At 51.7% G+C, this 18,606-nt stretch overlaps 1 protein-coding gene across 3 annotated transcripts in view; it reads left to right on the forward strand.

Moving 5' to 3' along the window:
* The window catches only part of Kiaa1671 (KIAA1671 ortholog), a 136,562-nt gene that overhangs the window by 102,825 nt on the left and 15,131 nt on the right, over positions 1-18,606 (forward strand). For all 3 annotated transcript variants that reach the window (XM_038344877.1, XM_038344878.1, XM_038344879.1), the window contains one exon: positions 17,287-17,405. In XM_038344877.1, the coding sequence (XP_038200805.1) occupies positions 17,287-17,405 (119 nt within the window). The remainder of the gene's footprint in view (positions 1-17,286; positions 17,406-18,606) is intronic.

Here is an 18,606-nt window from a genome sequence, read left to right on the forward strand (position 1 = left end):
AGCTATTTAGTGCCCCCCAACATCGTTACTATGGCAGTATAGTGATGGTGGGGAGGGAGATGGTGTGTCTTTACTTTCCAAAGGAAACACACGTACTAGCTCATGCCTGCATCCTACTGCCTTTAATCCATGTGACTCCACAAGACACAGGCGGGAGGGCTCAGGGCAAGCTCTGCTCTCTCCATTTGCAAGTCACTGAGAGTGGCCCAAGGGTCCTGGCAATGTTAGGCGCATGGTAGCTATTCCAACTGCCCAGGCTGGTCTGGGACTGGGGCAGGTGGCTGCTGCTGTACAAGGTGCTGGCTCTTGGTGCATCCTGAACCCCCTAGGGTGGCAACACAGGTTGAATGCACTCCAGCGTAAAGACTGATCCAGGATCAAGTCCCACATAGGCAGCCTGACACCCTGTGGGCAAATCCTATCCTTCACCTCCTCATCCACGAGATACCTCTGAAGGTTGTCAAGGAGACACAGGAGATGGGTGTGAAGGGATGTCCTAGGGAGACTGAGAGTCCAAGGTAGTCTTTTCCAGTTTTCCCTCAGGGTATCAGGGATAGGAAGGGATCCCTCCCACACTGAGTCTCTCATTTTTCTCATCTGGAACTTTCCCATAAAGTCTTTGCTGGAGCCCTTGGTCTGTGGGAAGCTATGCCATCCAAAAAGAATAGCAGAGAGGGGCCTTTAAAGAACCATTTGTTTAAGTCTTCATTTTAACGCAGGACATCTCAGAGCCTTTAATTTTACAGCTCTGCACTGGCTCCCTCTGGAGACTGCCTGAAGCTCTCTATGCTCCTGAGACCTTAGCGGAGGAAGGTGCTGTAGTTGTGTCCTCTGACTTGAGTGGGCATGTCCTACGGCAGTGGCAGTGAGTGCTGACCTCACGGTGAGGTGTCCTTTTTCAAGGTTGCTAATGTGGTTAGACACATGCATCCAAGATGCAGGATTTGGTAATCTGCATCAGCCCTGAGTGTGGTGGCACTCACCTGTGCTCTCAGCACCTGGGATGCTGATGCAGGAGGATTCCAAGTGTGGGGCCAGCCTGGGTCGTATAGCAAGACATGTCTCAAAAGCAAACCAAAATGAAAGAAACCCAGAGTGCAAATGCATCTGGCTGTGCAGGCTGTCTTGTGTAACATTGTAGGAGATGCTCCTGCTACCTTTCCCGTTCTTAGCTAGCTCGCTGGAGTCCATCGAAAGCCTGTTCTGCAAGCTGTATGAAGTGAACCTTACACATGCCCTTCCCTGCTTTCACTGGGCAGAGGGAAATATCTGTGCAGTTGTGTGTTTCATGCATTCTCAGAACAGATAAGGTGGGCAGGCCTGAAAGGGCCCCAAGATTACAGAAGAGAAAACTTCCACCATCTCTCTGGGCAAGCTGAGGCCCAGAGAATGAGGTGACTCAGCCAGAGTCACACAACCCCTGTTTTAGACCCCAAGCACCCTATTTGGGATTGAACTGTGCCAGCTGAACTGTGAGGCTTGTGCCTGGGCCCAGGTGGCTCCGTCATGAGTGGAGGGTTTCTGAATCAAGCAAACCTGTAGAGTTTAATTAGTGAGACTGCCGTAGGGCCTGGCAGCCAGGTGTATTTACCACACGTATGGGCTGAAGATCTGTATAGGGAGAGCGGTGAGGATGGGACCTATCTCCCCATGCTGAGAGAGAGGCAAGAAGCAGACAGGGATGCTCTGTAGCCACAGGACTGCCCAAGGTCGGTCCCTTTCTTGTTTCTCAAGGTTGGCAGTTTTGTCCTTAGTAATATCAGTTTGTTGAAGCAGAATCCTGCCCAGGGACCCTAGAGCCAGCAGTTCACTGTCTGTGCTGTGACAGACCAAGGCACTTGAAGGTCTGTTCTGTCCCCAGCAGAGACCCTGGGAGTGAGGGGCCTTGGGGGTCCCGGGCTCAGAGAGGGGAGGCAGCCAGGCAGTGTGGTGGTTGAGGGTGTACATCCTAGCTCACAATCCTGCCAGCTTACGCGATCCTCCCCCCTCTCTCCACCCCTTCCCTCTCCCCTATCTTAGTCTCTCTGGGCCTGAACTCATTACTCTGAGGAGGGTGACCTTGGACTCCACACCAGCTTCCACCTCTGTGGCACTGGGGAGTCAGGCATGCTCTGTGCACCACATTTGGTTTATGTGGCTCACATTTGAGCTCAGGGCTTTGAGTGTATTGAGCAAAACAGTCTACCAGCTGAGCTACTCCACCCCCAGCCTCCTGCCTCAGTCTCTTCCTGGGTCAGACACACAAACTCGTGGAGAGGTCCAAAGACAGGGTGACTCTGGCATGCTGGGGCATCATCCACCAACCACCTTCTGATTCTGGCTAGCCTGCCCCACCTGATAGGTGCCACCCCAGCCCTGGGGAGCATCCCTCGCCACACCCTGACTACACACGGCGTTTGCTTGTGACGATGCCAGTGGTGCAGCGGCCGCAGGAGGGTCTTGGACTGTTCCGTGGGGACTGCGCCTGACTGCAGTGGCTCTGGAGGATGCAGCCTCTGTGTCCGGTGCCTTCCGCTGCGGGGATGGCTGTGGGCGACTGCAGTAGCAAGCGGCTGCCGCCTGTTTTTCCTGCTGTCTTCACACTGTTCAGATTTCCTTCCCACTCTCCAGGCTAAAGTATCAATGCCAGACGTGTGACTAATTAGCGCCTCTTAATTGGGGGAAATAAGACCTTTTAGATGTTGTGGAAGTGGCAGCGGCTGTCTGACAGGTGTCGATGCAGGAAGATGACAGAGAGAGCATTTCCTGCCAGGGCAGCATCCTTTCCACTTTGCCCTCCGAGTTTCCCAGGGAGAGTCAGACAGTGGCCACAGCACAGCCAAGATGATGGTGACTGCTACGTATTGACTGTCTACCATGTGCCCAACACTGCACGGTGCTCTGGTGGTCTTTAATTCTACCTGTTATCACACCACTGGACAGGTTCAGAGGGGCCAAGTGACCTGCCCAAGGTCACACAGCAGGCAGACTGCAGAGTCTTGGTGGGACTCATTAGCGAAACCACAGAGCCACCCCGGAGCTGTGGGCTCTATGGTCATCCTGTGCTCGGAGTACAGGAGCCACGCGATGGGGAGGGACCATGAGCCCCTGGTGTGTCTGCCTAGGGAAAGATGGAGTCTCAGCCAGCTGCTGACTTCTGGAGGAGCTCTGATTGCTGGGGAGACTCTAGGAAGTGGAAGGGCATGTATGATGGGGGTGGAGAACAAACCTCCAACCAGAGACAGGCTTGGCCTTGAACGCTGACTCTACTGCCTGCTTGCAGTCTGGCCTTGAGTACACTGCACAGGCTCCCCGAGCCTTGTCCTCTGCAAGACCAGCTTTACCCATGTCTGTATCCAGGGTGTATAGGCGAGAGCAGATAGCAGGATCATCTCTGTTAACAAATGCCTTGGCAAGGTGGTGTAACTTCTTCTTGGGGCTGGGAGGGGAGTTAATAGACAACAGGAGAAAGAGAAGGCAAAAATGTGGCCAGCAGAGGGCCTGGAAAGCTCGGTGGGGATGGAGCAGTGGAGTCATTTGGGGGGAGGAAGAACATTTCAGAATGGGGACTGCTAGTGAGACCATGCTGTGGGGGGCTGTGCTTATGGCCAGGGGTTGGTGAATGAGAAGAGCTGGGGCCATCAGAATGCCAGGCACAGCCACTATGTGTGATACATTCCCATGCCCTCCATGCCTTCCAACAAGACCCTGCAGTTGTCTCAGAGTGTCTGGTTAATCCAGTCACAGTTTATCTGGGTGCTCTGCTGACGTCACAGACTGTGTCACGTGGCTTCCTTTCCATAGAGAGGGTCTTCCCCACTGGTAAAGTTCAGCTGCCCTGGGAGAAACTTGGAGGGTTAGCCCAGGACCTCCCTTGATGTCCCTGCCCGTGTGTCTGTCTCAGAAGGCTGTGTACTTATTGGCCCAGCAAGGACACTGTAATGCAAGATGACAAGGTTGAGTCACACCCTGCCCCACACAGTGTGATCGTGGGGACATATCCAGGATTCACCATACACAGTCATGGGTTCGTGTATGAGACAGGGAATTGGGAGAAGTGAACAAGTCGTGTAGGACCGGATGATGGCTAGGGGTTTAATCCCATGGCAGCCATGGGAGGCTGAACAGATAGCACTGTGGGAATTCACGCCTGTGCTCCATGTTGTTTCCACGCATTGCCCTGAGTTGTTATGGACTGTCTCCTGGTGAGGACGTGGCTGTGTGGGAAGTTAGAATGGTGGCCTTCTCCTTCAAGCCTTTCCTAGGGTGTCCAGGGCTCTAGGAGTAAACTATCCCTGCATTTTGGTGGTTTCTGACAGTCGTAAATGGAAACTCGGGGTTCTTCTAGGTGGGGTGGGAGCCAGGCCTGGCTATGTGCACCTGCGATCACAGCACCTGCAGGTCAGCTACATAGATAGTTCCAGGCTAGCCTGGGCAAGGTGAGGTCTTCTCTTTTTAAACTGTGCTTTGTGGCTAGATCTAGATTCATATTTTACAGTAACTCGAGCTGGGTGTGACTCCATGGGGAGCACATTCCCCCCAGTATATTATAGGCCTTGGGTTCTATCCTCAGTATTGTAAGGGAAAAAAATAACCAACCTTAAAACTAAATTTGACTCTTGAGATTTTTGGGGTGCCTCCTTTATAGCTGCCCCAGTCTCTCTGGAGCCATCTGGAGATGGTAGTTATTTAAAGAGATAGTGTGTAAAACTGGGTTTCCATTTTCCCATGCGTGTGGCCCAGGGCTCTCATTTAGATGCAGGTTCTGAGGCAATCCTGCCACGCCTGTGCTTATGTCTGGGCATGACCCAGACCACAGCTCTGCTTTGCACAGCTCTGGCCCCGGGTGAGACTCATGTTCTCTTCTTGAACCCCAAGTTTCCTATCTAAGAGGAGTGGGGTGGGGAAGGCGTGGTGGGTGTATGGTAGGCAGCCTTTGGAGACCAAGCAAGCACTGGGCTAGACCCTTCTCAGCTGCACCACCATGGCACACCACCCACACGAAAACCCTGGGGAAGGGCATGCGCATTGCAGCAGCTCCTGGTTGCCTAGCAACAGGAAGTCCTCAGTGGCGGGTGTTCTGATTTATGAGAATATTTTACCCCTGGGTTACATTAGCAGTCGGGCACTCAGGAGGGCAAGCAGGCAGCGTGTACCGTGGGTGCTCGGCACCTTCCCTGTGCCTCCTTGAGATCTGAGGTGAGCAGAATGTCACCCTACAAGGGGACAGTGGATATGAAGTCTAGAAGGCCCTTCAGACACAGGCAGGGAGGTCTGTCACAGCTGTTTTTCCAGAATGTCTTTTATTTACTCTTTGACAGTTTTACACTTTAGCTTGAACGTACCCCAAATTCTCCACTCCTTCCCCAGGACACCCCTACCTTGTCTTCCTCCTGACTTCATGTTCTCCTTCCTTCCTTCCTTCCTTCCTCCCTCCCTCCCTCCCTCCCTCCCTCCCTCCCTCCCTCCCTTTCTCTTTTCTTTTCTTTTTTTAATAAACAGTGAGCTGAGTACGGTTTGTGCTGCCCTGGGAGTGTTGACTGTCCGTGCTGGACAGTACGGTGTAGCGATGCGGGGTGCCGCGCAGTCTGTGGAGTGCTGTAGTGACAGTGGGAAGGAGGCTGCCTGTGTCCTGTGCTGAGGCCCATCTCCATCTTTTCATGCTTTCCTGGTCCAGACTCAGGTCAAGATGCAGGGGCAACAGTGGTTATGACAGGAATCCCCCTGCCTCTGGCACATCCTACTGAGCCAGGAGTCTGGTAGACACCCAGATGGTGTAAAGGGTTAGATGGGTAGATAGGAGCCCTGTGGGTCACCAGTTCTGCAGTCAGGGGGAAAGACTTGGGGTTTGAACTGCCTTTGGTTGGAAGGGAGGCCTGTTCATCATGGGAATGTCCACTTTGAAGGGAACCAACAGGGCACTGTGAGAAGCTCCCCCTGCATATCCTGCTCCACCCTGCATGAAATGACCTCAAGTGGCTGGTGCCCTGGGAGATGCTGGGGTCCATTTATCCACTTCCAGCCCTCCTCTGCTAGGTGCTGCCTGGGTCCAGACACCATCATCTGCCATGACTGTCCTGTGCCCCAGCACAGCCATGCCGTGTCCTCACAATGTCCACAGCAGGGCATTTTGGAGTTTACTGCAGTTCTGCTGCTTGTGAGCTCTGTGGCCTTGGGCAAGTGAATTAACCTGTCTGAATCTTGGATTCCTATCTACATTGTGGCGTGTAACAGTACTTATATTACAGAGTGTGTTGGGAAATTCTCTTCTTCCCCCCTCCTCCCTTCTTCTCCCCTGCCCTCCGATGTCTCTTGGTCTTCCCAACGGGAAGTCAGATCTACTACTAGCCCCATTTTGCAGAGGAGTAAAGTGGGGCTCGAGGACACCAATTGACTCATGTGGGGTCTACTGGCAGGCGTCTAGGGTTCAAACCTTGTCTGGTTTGCTTTCTGTTGCTGTGTAGATATGCCGTAACCAAAAGTATCTGGGGAGGAAAGGGTTTATTTGGCTTATACTTCACATCACTGTTCATCTCTGAAGAAAGTCAGGATAGGAACCTGGAGGCAGGAGCTGTTGCGGAGGCCATGGAGGGGAGCTGCTTACTGACTCGCTCTCATGGTGATGTGGGGTTGCCCTCTGTATGCTGTGAGTACCATTGGTTAATAAAGGATTGCTCTGAGCCCATAGCAGAGCAGGGTTCAGAAAGAGCTAGGCGGGGAAAACTAAAGTGAATGCTGGGAGAAAGAAGGGCAGAGTCAGAGAGAAGCCATGGAGCCCAGAACTTTATCCTGTAAGCCATAGCCATGTGGCGATACACAGATTAATAGAAATGGGTTAAATTAAGATGAAAGAGTTAGCCAATAAAAAGCTAGAGCTAATGGGCCAAGCAGTGATTTAATTAATACAGTTTCTGTGTGGTTATTTCAGTAGGGCTAAGCGGCCAGGAACCAACAAGGTTCCTCCCTACTATACCATGGCTTGCTCAGCCTGCTTTCTTGTGGAAACCAGGACCAGCAGCCCAGGGATGGCACCACCCACAGTGGGCTGGGCCTCCCACTTCTGTCGTTAATGAAGACTATGCCCTCCAGGTTTGTCTATAGACAATCTCATGGAAGCGGCTTCTCAATTAAGGTTCCCTCTTCCCTGGTGATGCTAGTTTGTGTCAAGTTGATAAAGACAAGTGTGTTGTCCCACCTCTACCCCCAAGGTGGTTCAGAACCTCTCTCCCCTGGGTCTCCCCACCACCACAGGCTCCATTAATTAGCCAAATCTGCCAGAGCCCTGTATGGATATGTGTTAATTATCTGTACCTACCAGGATCCTGTGTGGGGTGCATTGATTAGCCAGGCCTGCCAGAGCCCTGTGTGGGTATGACCTATGACCTGACAGTATCTGTGTCGTATAAAATGCAAGCAGAGTCGGGCTGTGCCACCATAGGAGGCCAGACCCCTAAATGCAGGGGAGAGCCCCCTTTTTGGCACCGGCATCACTCAGCCCAGCTTTGACATTCCTTGGGCGGGTGTGGCTGGGTCTAGTCCTTCCCGTTAGGGATGCTGAGTCCTTCCCATCCTGAGTCCTTCCCGTTAGGGATCCTGGGTCTCTGGAGCCACCTGACAGGCGCAGACCCCCTGAGGCTGGGGCCCAATGTGGATTCCCTAATTATCAATGGAAGCAGTGCCCCACTGCCTGCCACATTCTATAAATAGGGAGCTGGAGGAAGACTTAAATGCCACCGGCTTGTCTCTGGGCGGGGGAGTTAAAAATAGCTCCTCAGAACCAGCCCTGTGCAGGAGACCGAGGAGAGGGAAAGCAGAGGACTAGACTGGACCACATCCCTGGATGGGTCAGTGACTATGACCCACCCGCAATATCAGTACCCAGGGACATTTGTGACAGGGAAAGGTGAGCCCTGGCGACCCCAGCCTGTGCTTCCCCCAGGAAGGAGACAAAAGGCAGCCTCCAGTGTCCCTTGGAAGCATCAGGAACCCTGTAACCCGCAGAGGCCACACCTCTACCCCTAAAACAAAATCCTGGGTGGCTTCAGGGCCCTTGGACTCCCAGGCTGGAGAGCAGTACTGTGTCCCCTGCAGAGGATGCTGTGTCTGCTCCTGAATGCAGAGCCTAGTGACACATGTGAGACCTTGCCCAGCTGTGTCCCTCTGGCTGGAAGTTCTTTTGTGGAAAATAGTAATAATAAATAAAATGTATAACAATTTTAGTAGTTGCTGCTATGTTTAGGTTCAGAACATGAAGCCAAGGGCTCCAAGCTGCGTGGCCAGTGGGTAGTCGAGTCCCTAGCTGGGGTTCCTCAACTGCTACTGCAAGGCTACAAGCTGCTCAAATCGTAATCGCCCAACTCGTGCGTGCGTGCGTGTGTGTGTGTGTGTGTGTGTGTGTGTGTGTTGGAACTCAGGGCCTCCTGCCTGCTGCTAGGCAACTCTGAGCTCCACTCCCAACCATGAGATACACTTGTGGGTGTTACAGCTCATTATCCAGCCAGACTTCTGGACACTTAGGCTATCCCGGCTTTTTGTCTAACACTGCAGTGAACACCACGGGCCTCATCTGTAACACTGCAGTGAACACCACGGGCCTCATCTGTAACACTGCAGGGGACACCACGGGTCATCTGTAACACTGCAAAGACAATGTATAGTTTCAGGGTTGCATGTGGCTGAGGGCACTTGAGTTCATGACCAGGGCTGGTGAGGTGACTGATGTGACCTATGTGAGGTGTCTAAATACCTGCAGTGTCAGCTGAAACCTCAGTGAGAGCACATGTGAATACACACATGTACCCATACATGCACACATGCAGACATGCACAGAGAGACACAGTGCACACATACACATGCACATAGGCCCATGCACGTGTATGCATACAGACATTTGCACACTCAGTAGTGTACACATTGAAACATATACACATGTGCACAGGCTCCTATATATACAGATATTTGCATACATGTGCTCATTTAAACTTATGCAAGCGCACATGGACTTATATACATGTTCACATGTATGTGCTGACACACACATGTACACATGCTGACAGGTATGGAGTAGGGAGACTCATCCCTGTGTCCTGTGGCCAAGGCTTCCTGTGGGCTGCTGAACTGTCCTGACCAGTCATGACCTACCAGCCATGTGACAAGCACAGAGGCAGGCCATCCCAACTTGAGATCCATGAGAGTATCTGCTGGGTGTTTCCCACAGCCTCTGGAGAACCAGTGATGCTGGGAAGAGATCAGGGTAGATTCCCCCTGTGGGGTCTGATCAGGTCTATGAATCAGCCTAGGGCCCAGATGCAGGGGGAAAGGTGGCCATGCAGCTGGGTTCCACTGCTCTGGGCTCCTGCTCATCAGCAGAGAGCATCTGGGAAAGGGTGCTCAGCCTTCCTCCTGGACCCAGCTGCCCACTGCCCATCGCAGCCCATAGCAGTGAGTGCCCTGGTAGGTAAAGCACCCAGGCCAGCCTTGCCCTGCCTCCCAGCCACACACTTGCCCATAGCTGAACCTCTTCAAGGCCTGCGTCATGTCACATGCCCTGCTTCAAGTCCTTTGTCCTGTGACTCTAGACGTCTGTGTGGTCTCCCTTTCCCGAGGGCCAGGGGATCTGGGACCCCCTTTCTATCCTTGCTCTTTTAGACTCCCCTCCACTAACCCTGCCACGTCCTTGTCATCTCCCATACTAGTTCTTTTCTCTTTTGTATCTGTGTGTGCTGTGGTGCATATGTGAAGGCCAGAGCACAGGTTTTCTCCCGCCATCTGGGTACTGGAACTCAGGCCGTCAGCTTCAGTGGCAAATACCCTGGCCTGCTGATCCCTTCCTCTTCCATTCCCACACAGCAATGGGCTGCTGTATGTGAAGCAGGCACACTTACGGAATAGCCATTACAGAGTAGCCATGGGGTAGTGTCTTCTGTCACTCACAGTGGTTTGCTGGGGTTGCAATGAATGTGTGCATATTTGTGTGTGCACAGTTATCTATGTTAGTATGTGTGAGTTAGGTCCTTCATGGTATTTGTGAGCTCTTGTGTGTGCACATACATGTGTGCCCACAGTTTGTAGTCTGTACTTGTGCGTGTGTCTTCATTCGAGTATGTATTTGTTGTGTGTGTGTGTGTAATGTGTGGGCTTTGTAAGTGCGTGTGTGTGTGTGTGTGTGTGTGTGTGTGTGTGTTTGGGGTACTCCAGTTTGTGTCTCTCTGTGTTCAGGCAGGCATCTATGTTTGTGCATATCAGTTTTGTGAATTAAGGACACTGGAGATAGAGGCACATGGTAAACTTATAATGTGAACGTCCTCACAAGTCACGGCCAAACCGGTGGTCATGTTATGCCCAGGGAGACATCACTCTCGCGTGACTGGGGACTGGGGGTTGGTCCTGAGGCCATGGTGTCACACCCAGCTTACTGCTTTCTGATAGGTTCACACTTCTGCCTGCGCTGGCTGCGCTGTTGTTGCCTGACTAGTTGTCCCTTGCCCAGAATAAATCAGGAGAGAGATGACATACGATGTTTGAAAAAGGAGGTCAAGTTTGGCTCACTAGGGCTGTTTTAAGAATCCCTGGGTGTGGGGATGAGGAGGCATTGGGGAGGAAGGAGAGGAGGCACTGGGGAGGAGGGAGAGGAGGCACTGGGGAGGAGGGAGAGGAGGCACTGGGGAGGAGGGAGAGGAGAAATGGGGGTGGCGAGGAAGCACTGGGGAAGAGGGAGAGGAAACACTGGGGGAATGTATTTCACCTGAGTGGAGACAGTATAGTCCCAGGCTTTTGTGTAACTATTCCTCCCTAAGCTTGGCTTCCTATCACCAGCACAGGAGGCAGAATAGGAGGGCATGGCTCTCTCTCCCTCCCGCAGCCCATGGGCTTCTGTGGGCTTTCCCTTGTCAGCTCGGGTCAGGCTAGGCTGGGACATACAGTGGCCGGGGTATATTCATGGCCTTTTCCACTCCAGATATTTTCTTAGGCTGTGCTTCTCAGGATGTAGCTCCAGCGTTAAGTCAAGAGAGCTTTTATACTTTTATCTGATACAGAGCATAGGCCCCATGGGTTCTCAGGGGGACCCAGCCTCCCAGCCCAGCTGTCGCCTTCCTTTATAGCCTTCCCGAAAGCCTGGTTTGCACACTCGACCCCGAAACCAAACCCTTCTCCTACAGACCAGCTACCTGGTGTGAGCCTGCCACTCTGGGAAAAGCTTGTCCCACGGAGACAGAGACAGGGCAACTCTGCCAGAGCCGTCTTGCCGTCAACCATGTGCTGTGGCGATGACGTCTCTGCCTTGCAGAACTGAAGCCCAGATCTTTTTATGACAAGGTTCCTTCCCCTGCTGCCCTTACAGGGGGTAACCTGGCAGTGTTGGGCACTGAGGGACCTGTGGGTCTTAACTGAATGGTGAATCTGTTAGCATGCTGTTACAGTGTTTAAGATGCCTGGGCAGATGGTCAGCAGACGTGGGCATCACATCCTGTACTGGCCCCTGCTCAGGAGTTTAACCGACTCCCCCAACACCCTAAGCACCCCATATCCCATTTTCCAGATGCGGAAACTGAGGTTGCAGAGGGTCGTTGTGGCTAGCAACTGGTAGAGCTGGCTTTGTCCAGGGCAGCTGGGTCACAGAGTCTTGCTTAGAATGGCTGTCTTGCTCCACCCAACACATGGGGATACCTGGAAAAGTCCATTTCATGTCTGCAGTGCAGAAGGTTGAGGTTTGGGATCTGCCGAGTGTTTGTGAAACTGGATTTGGTTCAGGCCCCCAGAAGTGGCATCATGTCATCATTTGAAGCCACAGAGGGTCACAGAGACCATCAGTCTCACACCACTGACACCAGGAGAGGAAACCGGGGCTCAGAGAAGGGCAGGGTATGGCTGGAGGTCATCTGGGATGGGAACCCAGTACACAACCACAGAGCTGTGGTCAGCACGGGTCAATCTAGCACCGCTGGTTCTGAGGTGCAGACACATGTGCCTCTGCCCTGTGTCCGTCTGTGCCTGACTGGGGCTTGTCCTCCATGTGTCTCACTCCTCCCCTCCTCTCTCCCTCCTGCCTGTTTCCTGAGTGCTCATCACTCTTGCCTTGCTTGGCCCTCACTCAGCTGAGAAGTGGTTACTGAGTTCGCGCAGAGCCTCAGAGCCAAAACAGTCAGGAATGTGAGCATCTGGGCACCCACCAACCCCAGGATCATGATCCAGCCCTGCCACCTTCTAGACATGTGGGTGATCTGGAGGTCATGAAATCCCTTTCAGGGTCTCAGTCTCCTCCCCTGTGAAACGGAGCCACACAGGGTCTTGTATCATAGGCTCACTGGGATGAAGAATAAGTGAAACCTTTGTGTTCCCAGGTCTAACCTGAGCCTGAGAGGGGACCTTGTTTTAGAGTACTAAGACAGAGCAGATGTCCCCATGCCAGTTGGGGCTATGATGGCACAGCTCCCTACACAGCTGGGGTGTAGACTGGCTGGGGGTGAGGGGCAGGCTTCTCAGATTCTTTGGAGCTGCACTGTCAGCTGGTGTCCGTTTGGCTTAGGGCTCTTTCTTAGGAGATGTGTCAGACACTCCAAAATACATGCAGGTAGGCATGGTGTACTCCCTGTTCCTCCTCACACTATCGACTTCCTGGTGTGTGTGTGTGTGTGTGTGTGTGTGTGTGTGTTCCTCCTCATACTATCGACTTCCTGGTGTGTGTGTGTGTGTGTGTATACACACACACACACATATGCATTTGTGGAGACATATATTCCCAGCATATTTATTCAACAGCTGCTACAGGAGGCCTGGCATTTTTCCAAGGGTTTGGGCTATGGATCTGGAGTGAGCAAAACACTGCCTGAGGGCACAGGCAGTCTTGCCAGCCTCCTGTTTTATGGCACACACCACTTACTTTCCAGGTATATTAGTTACTATTCTGTTCCTGTGGCATAACACCCAACAGAAGCATCTGGCGTCTGTCATGGCAGCAGGAAGATGAGGTCAGTTGGCACGCACAGTCCGGAAGCAGGGAGACACGGATGGATGCTGGCGCTCAGCTCACCTCCTCCTTTTTATTCATGCCACCATCATGTAGGGGTGGGATCCCCTCAAGGACATGTCCAGATCCTAGTTCCTGCCAAGTTGACAATCAGTACTGAACGTCACACTAGCCTTCACTGCCGTCTTAATAGTGGCCGAGTAACTGTTAGCCCAGAGACCCCCAAAATGTGTCATCTGTTTCTTTGTAGAAGTTTGACAGCCCTGGGGTAGATGAACGGTTCATTAGCAGGTCGGCGTGAAGGAACAGGGTCTGCTTTATTCAGTTTCATCTTAGGATTCATCTAGAAGGCATGCTAAGCAGAGTCACAGTCAGTACCGAGTGTCTGTTAGCACACTCTCAGCCAGTTTGCCATGGAACCTTCTAGATGTTTTCTTTGCCTACACTCACGTGTACTTGTTTGTTTAGACAAAACCACTTTCCTGGCACATTGTTGCTGAGACCTTTTTAGTTCCGAGTTTGTGTTACCTAGTGTTCAAGACATCTTTGTGTGATGGCAGACATTCTGTGTGTCGTTTTCCTCTCACATCCTGGCCTCCCTATCTGATGTTTCATGGTCCCCACCCTCTTCATGGCTCAGGCTGTTGTTCCTGTTTTGCACTGATGGCCAGTCCTGCAGGGAGCGGCTGTGTTCTGGAACCTGGCAAGTGCACTTGCTCATCTCCCTGAGATGAACTTCTGGAACTAACCCTGTTGATTCAGCTAAACCTGCAGGTCTGAAATAGGCAGACATATGTTCTAACTTGTTTGAGCACAAACCTTAGAGGTGTATGCTAGCTTGGTCTAGGCACAAGCCTTGGGGAGGAGCGCCAGCCCACTGTGGTCCTGGTGCCTGGTGAGTTGCTGGGCCAAGCCAGTGGGCTTTTAAAGCCTAGATTCCTGAGGGGTTCAAAGCCTGTGTCCTCATTAGAACCTCCTGGAACATTGTGAGAAAGGTGGAATAAGCGGATATTGTCTGGGGTTCTGGAGAGAGTTGTGGATCCCACAGATGGAGCCCCCCTTCTTCCAGGTTCTGCCTCTCACCCATCTTGGAAACTTAGGGCTACAGTCTGCTCAGTTCCCGTGCCTCAGTTTCCTTGTCTGGCGGTAAAGTGCAGAGAAAATGGCTTTTGAGGAACCTCCTGGTCTAGGATTTGTTTCCTCCTATTTGGAATTGGCGGAACTGTTGCAGGGATTCGGGTGTTGCTGCCATCTGACCTAGACCTGGCTCTTCTGCCCTCTTTTCCATTGCTTGTGTATGCTTTTTAGTGCCTACTTTTGCTATTTTTAAATTCTTGAGACAGAGTCTTGCAGAGAAGTTCTGACTAGCCTAGAACTCACTGTGTAGCCCAGACTAGCACTGAACTCATGGCAGTCCACCCTGTTTCCGTCCCGGAAGTGCTGGGATTACAGGCACGAATCAACCCCGCCACGTTTGTTGTGTGTGTTTTCACACACACCAATGTCACCAGGACCACAAGCTAGGTTCTTTGTCTCTTACATAAAAACATTTAAGAGGGGATTCATTCTTTTGGGGTGCGAGAGAGGAAATGACAGTGCAGGGGGGTGGCGGCCTCACAGCGGTCGGTCTGCAGAAGGGAGATGGGAAGGGAGAGAGGAAGGGCCTGTTTTCTCAGCTGGAGGCTGGGAAGGCAGGACTCAGCATTCAGTCACTGGAAACCGGGAGTCTTCAGATGGAAGGAGTGTGAGGCTCTGGGCAGGGGAGTTAAGATCTGTGCTGCAGGGAGGGAAGGGGCCTCTGGCTTAGCCCCTGTGAGCTCCTGCAGCGAGGGAGGGGCTTCTTCAGGGTGCAGCTGTTCCTTCTGCCTCCAGTCCCTCTTTCAGGCCCTTCCTGTCTCGTTTACCTTCTCCTGAAATGACATTTCCCCCTCATCACCAGAGGCCTCAGCAGCTGTCTTAAGTCAAACATTTGCAAAGGGCCACAGCGACCGGCCAGTCGTGTTGTTTACTTAATAAGAAGTTGCCATTCCTGTCTCAAAAGAAAGCTCTTGGCAGGTGAGGCCCCCTCTGTCTACGTCAGGATGCTGTTGGCCACAGATTGTGCCATTTGCACCAGAAGAACACGACAGATGTGTTCTGGCCCCGGTGACACCCGGGAGGCGCTGCTTCAGAGGGCCTCTGCTTGCCCAGCCTCACTCATGGTCAGTGAGCTTGGGTAGAGTTGAGACAACTCAGTGGGAGGTCTTGCCGTCAAGCAAACGTTGAATGTAAGATTTTCTAGAAAGCTTAAGTGTTACAAGTTCTCTGGGAAGTGGCTGACGTAGGACCTTGCAGCCACGAGAACTGCCGAGAAGGCCATGGCATTAAGGTGGCATGGAGTTGGGGTAGGGCCCCATCTGTAACATTTGCTTATGGCAAGTCCTAAGTCCCAGGGAGAATTCAAGGGTTCCAGGCCCTCGAATGTGTCCCCTGACCTTGGGTATAAAAATGCAAACATGGTCCCAGCTGGAGCCGTCCACCATGGCACAGCATGTGTGTGGTCAGTCCCCTGCGCTACTACGGGCTGGGACAGACATCAGCCTGTCTCAGACACACTGTGCTCAGCAGCTTCTAGGGAAGTGCTCACGGAGATGATAATGACAGCCTGAGGATGCACACCCTGGGGCTGACCCTGAGTGTAAAAGCAACCAACTGCTGAGAAGTCACCGTCCTTAGGACTGGTTATGTGACCATCCCACACAGTGGGGTGTTCTCTGGACGCCAAGGAGCATGTGGAGGGACTGGCCCACAGAAAACCCCGGACCAGAGTCAGTCATGGTGTTTCATTTGTGTAAAAATGTTCCCTGGGGTGTGTGTGTGTGTGTGTGTGTGTGTGTGTGCGCGCGTTTATGTAGTACTGACAGAGACTCTACCACTGAGCCTCCTCACCCCAAACCCCATTATAACTCCTTTGCAACAGAGGTAGGCCCGAACTGAGACCACCTGGGCAGGCTGTTCCTCCTTGGTGCTTGTGTATTCCGTTGCCGGGCTGTAAGGGTCTGAAGAGGAATGAAGCCATGTCAGGATGATCTTCCCTCTCCTCCCCCACCTCCAGAGTCCTCATGGAAAGATGCTAGCTGGGAGTGTCACGAAAGGCCAGGGTGACAGTTCATCTGGATCACTGCGAGCGAGTAGCCCGCACAAGACCACTTTTGGTTATTCTTGAGAGATCCAGGGTATTAGTGGCTGGTTTCCATGGTGATGGTACAAGACAAGGCCTTGCATGTACCACCCTAGTGGGGAAGACAGTAGCACAGGTGTCACGGTGACTCATGAGTCACCCAGATGTCAGGCGCTAGACTGGGCGTATGACCTGTCCCCTTGCTTCCAACCTGTATGTCACACCACCAGTCCAGGATGTCACTTTCTCAGCTGTGAAGTAGGATTGTACTGAGCTCCATAAGGTGGCCTCAAGTCAGCAGTGTGATTGCTATAGACTCAGGATCACTGCCGTGCGGGTGCTGGGCTGAACAATGCTGGAATGTGGTCCTGTAAACCTGGAAGGTGGGAACACGCCTGCCTGGCATTTCTGGAGCTTTGAGGAGGGAGGAGATGGGTTGTCACTGTGTTGGGCAGGGACACTGACAGGGCCAGGTGACGCACAGCAGGATCCTGTACCTGGTTGTGTGTTAATCACTTCTCTTGCCACTGGATAACAGGGAGGTTTTCTCTGCTCACCATTCCAGAGCACATAGCCCACTGTGGAGCAAAGATCTTGGGCTGCCTGGACTGTGAGGGTAGAAGTTTGTTCCTATCATGGAGGATCTGAAAGCAGAGAACTCAGGTGGGAAGCAGTACAGACTCACTTGAGGCTGCTTCCAGTGCCCATTCTGCTGATGAGTCCTTATGTCTTAAAGATTTCACAGCTTTTTTTTTTTTTTTTTTTTTTTTTTTTTGGTTTTTCGAGACAGGGTTTCCCTGTAGTTTCTAGAGCCTGTCCTGGAACTAGCTCTTGTAGACCAGGCTGGCCTCGAACTCAGAGATCCGCCTGCCTCTGCCTCCCGAGTGCTGGGATTAAAGGCATATGCCACCACCGCCTGGCTTTTCACAGCTTTTCTAATGGGGACAAAGCATTCACACAGAGGCCCCAAGGGGGACATTCCACACTGGACCCTAAGGCACAATCCATGCCGGAATGCCCTTCTGAACCCAGAAAGTGCTGCTTCCTGTTGTGTCTTGGCAGATAGGGCATTGGTCTGTCTCCTTTGCCCTGACATGGGCAGCCACATCTGAGGGCAGCAGGGAACTGGGTGCTGCGGGGTGGTAGGATTGTACCTGAATCCCTCCTCATGTCTTTGCAGAACCAGCTGAAGCAGTGCTTCTCCAGGAGAGCACCTGAAACCAAGGATACTGACACCCTTGTTCACGAAGCTGACAGCCAGTATGGAACCTGGGCAGACCAGCACCAGAATGGAGGCAGGTAGGAACACACCTGGGTAAGGCTCCCAGGCACCAGTTGACACAGATGGTGCCATGTCTGCCCTGGTTAGGTGAAGATGGAAGTTTCTGTCCCTCCTTGTTTCTCAGTCATTCAGTCCCAAAGAAATACACAGAGACTTATGTTAATTATAAATTGCTTGGCCTATTAGTTCAGGCTTATTATTAACTAATGATATTAACTAACTCTTACATCTTAAATTCACCCATAATTCTTGTCTATGTTTAGCCACGTGGCTTGGTACCTTTTCTCAGTAAGGCATTCTCATCTTGCTTTGTCTGGCTCTGGCTGGTGACTCAGTTTCTGCCTTTCCTCTTCCCAGATTCTCCGAGTCTGGTCACCCGCCTATACGTCCTGCCTGGCTGCTGGCCAGTCAGTGTTTTATTAAAAACTAATACGAGTGACAAATCTTTGCAGTGTACAAGAGCATTGTCCCACAGCACTTCCCCCTTTTCTTTTTAAAACAAGAACTCTAAATCTATTCTCCTTTGTTTAGCTTTTTTCTTCACCATTATCCATAACAACTTGTAACTAACACACCAAACAAAGACAAACATCCATAATCCATTTTTGGGGAATGTGGGTGTAGTTCTCTAGGCTACTTGCTGCTGATTGGGGTGCTGATAATCTTATAGAGACCCAAAGAAAATGTAGTATTACGGTCAAGTCTGGACTGGAGTACTTTGTGAGGCCAAATCATCTCAGCCATCAGTCCTGAGACTTTTCTGGATGCAGAACTCAGAGGAGACTGCTACAGAGGTGCTCTGAAATGTCGGCTCATCGGGGCCATCAGTTTCCATTGGAGATTTTTCAGGAGGTCTTCCTTGTTCAAACCTTATTTTTTTTTTTTTAAAAAAAAAAAAAAAAACAAAAACCCAGAATGAATTCACAGCCTCTCATTTCCTGTGGAAACAAAAGCAAAACCTCTTCTCAAAACTAACATATCTTTTGACTTAAATTTTGAAGTCAAATATTTTGAAAATGGATTAACCCAGCAGCATTTATAATCAGATGTCTTTTGGCAGCTGTTGCTCCTTCCTCAGCAGTCAATGCAAACACAACAAAATAACATATAGTAGCTAGACTTGGTATTTCCTATCTTTATGTGGCTTTTTTTCCATTCTATTTCTTTTTAAAGGACTTTATCCCTTTTCTTTTCTCTTTTAAGCCTACATATATTCTT

This window comes from Arvicola amphibius, chromosome 10 (assembly GCF_903992535.2).
Source record: "Arvicola amphibius chromosome 10, mArvAmp1.2, whole genome shotgun sequence".
NCBI classification, from domain to species: domain Eukaryota; kingdom Metazoa; phylum Chordata; class Mammalia; order Rodentia; family Cricetidae; genus Arvicola; species Arvicola amphibius.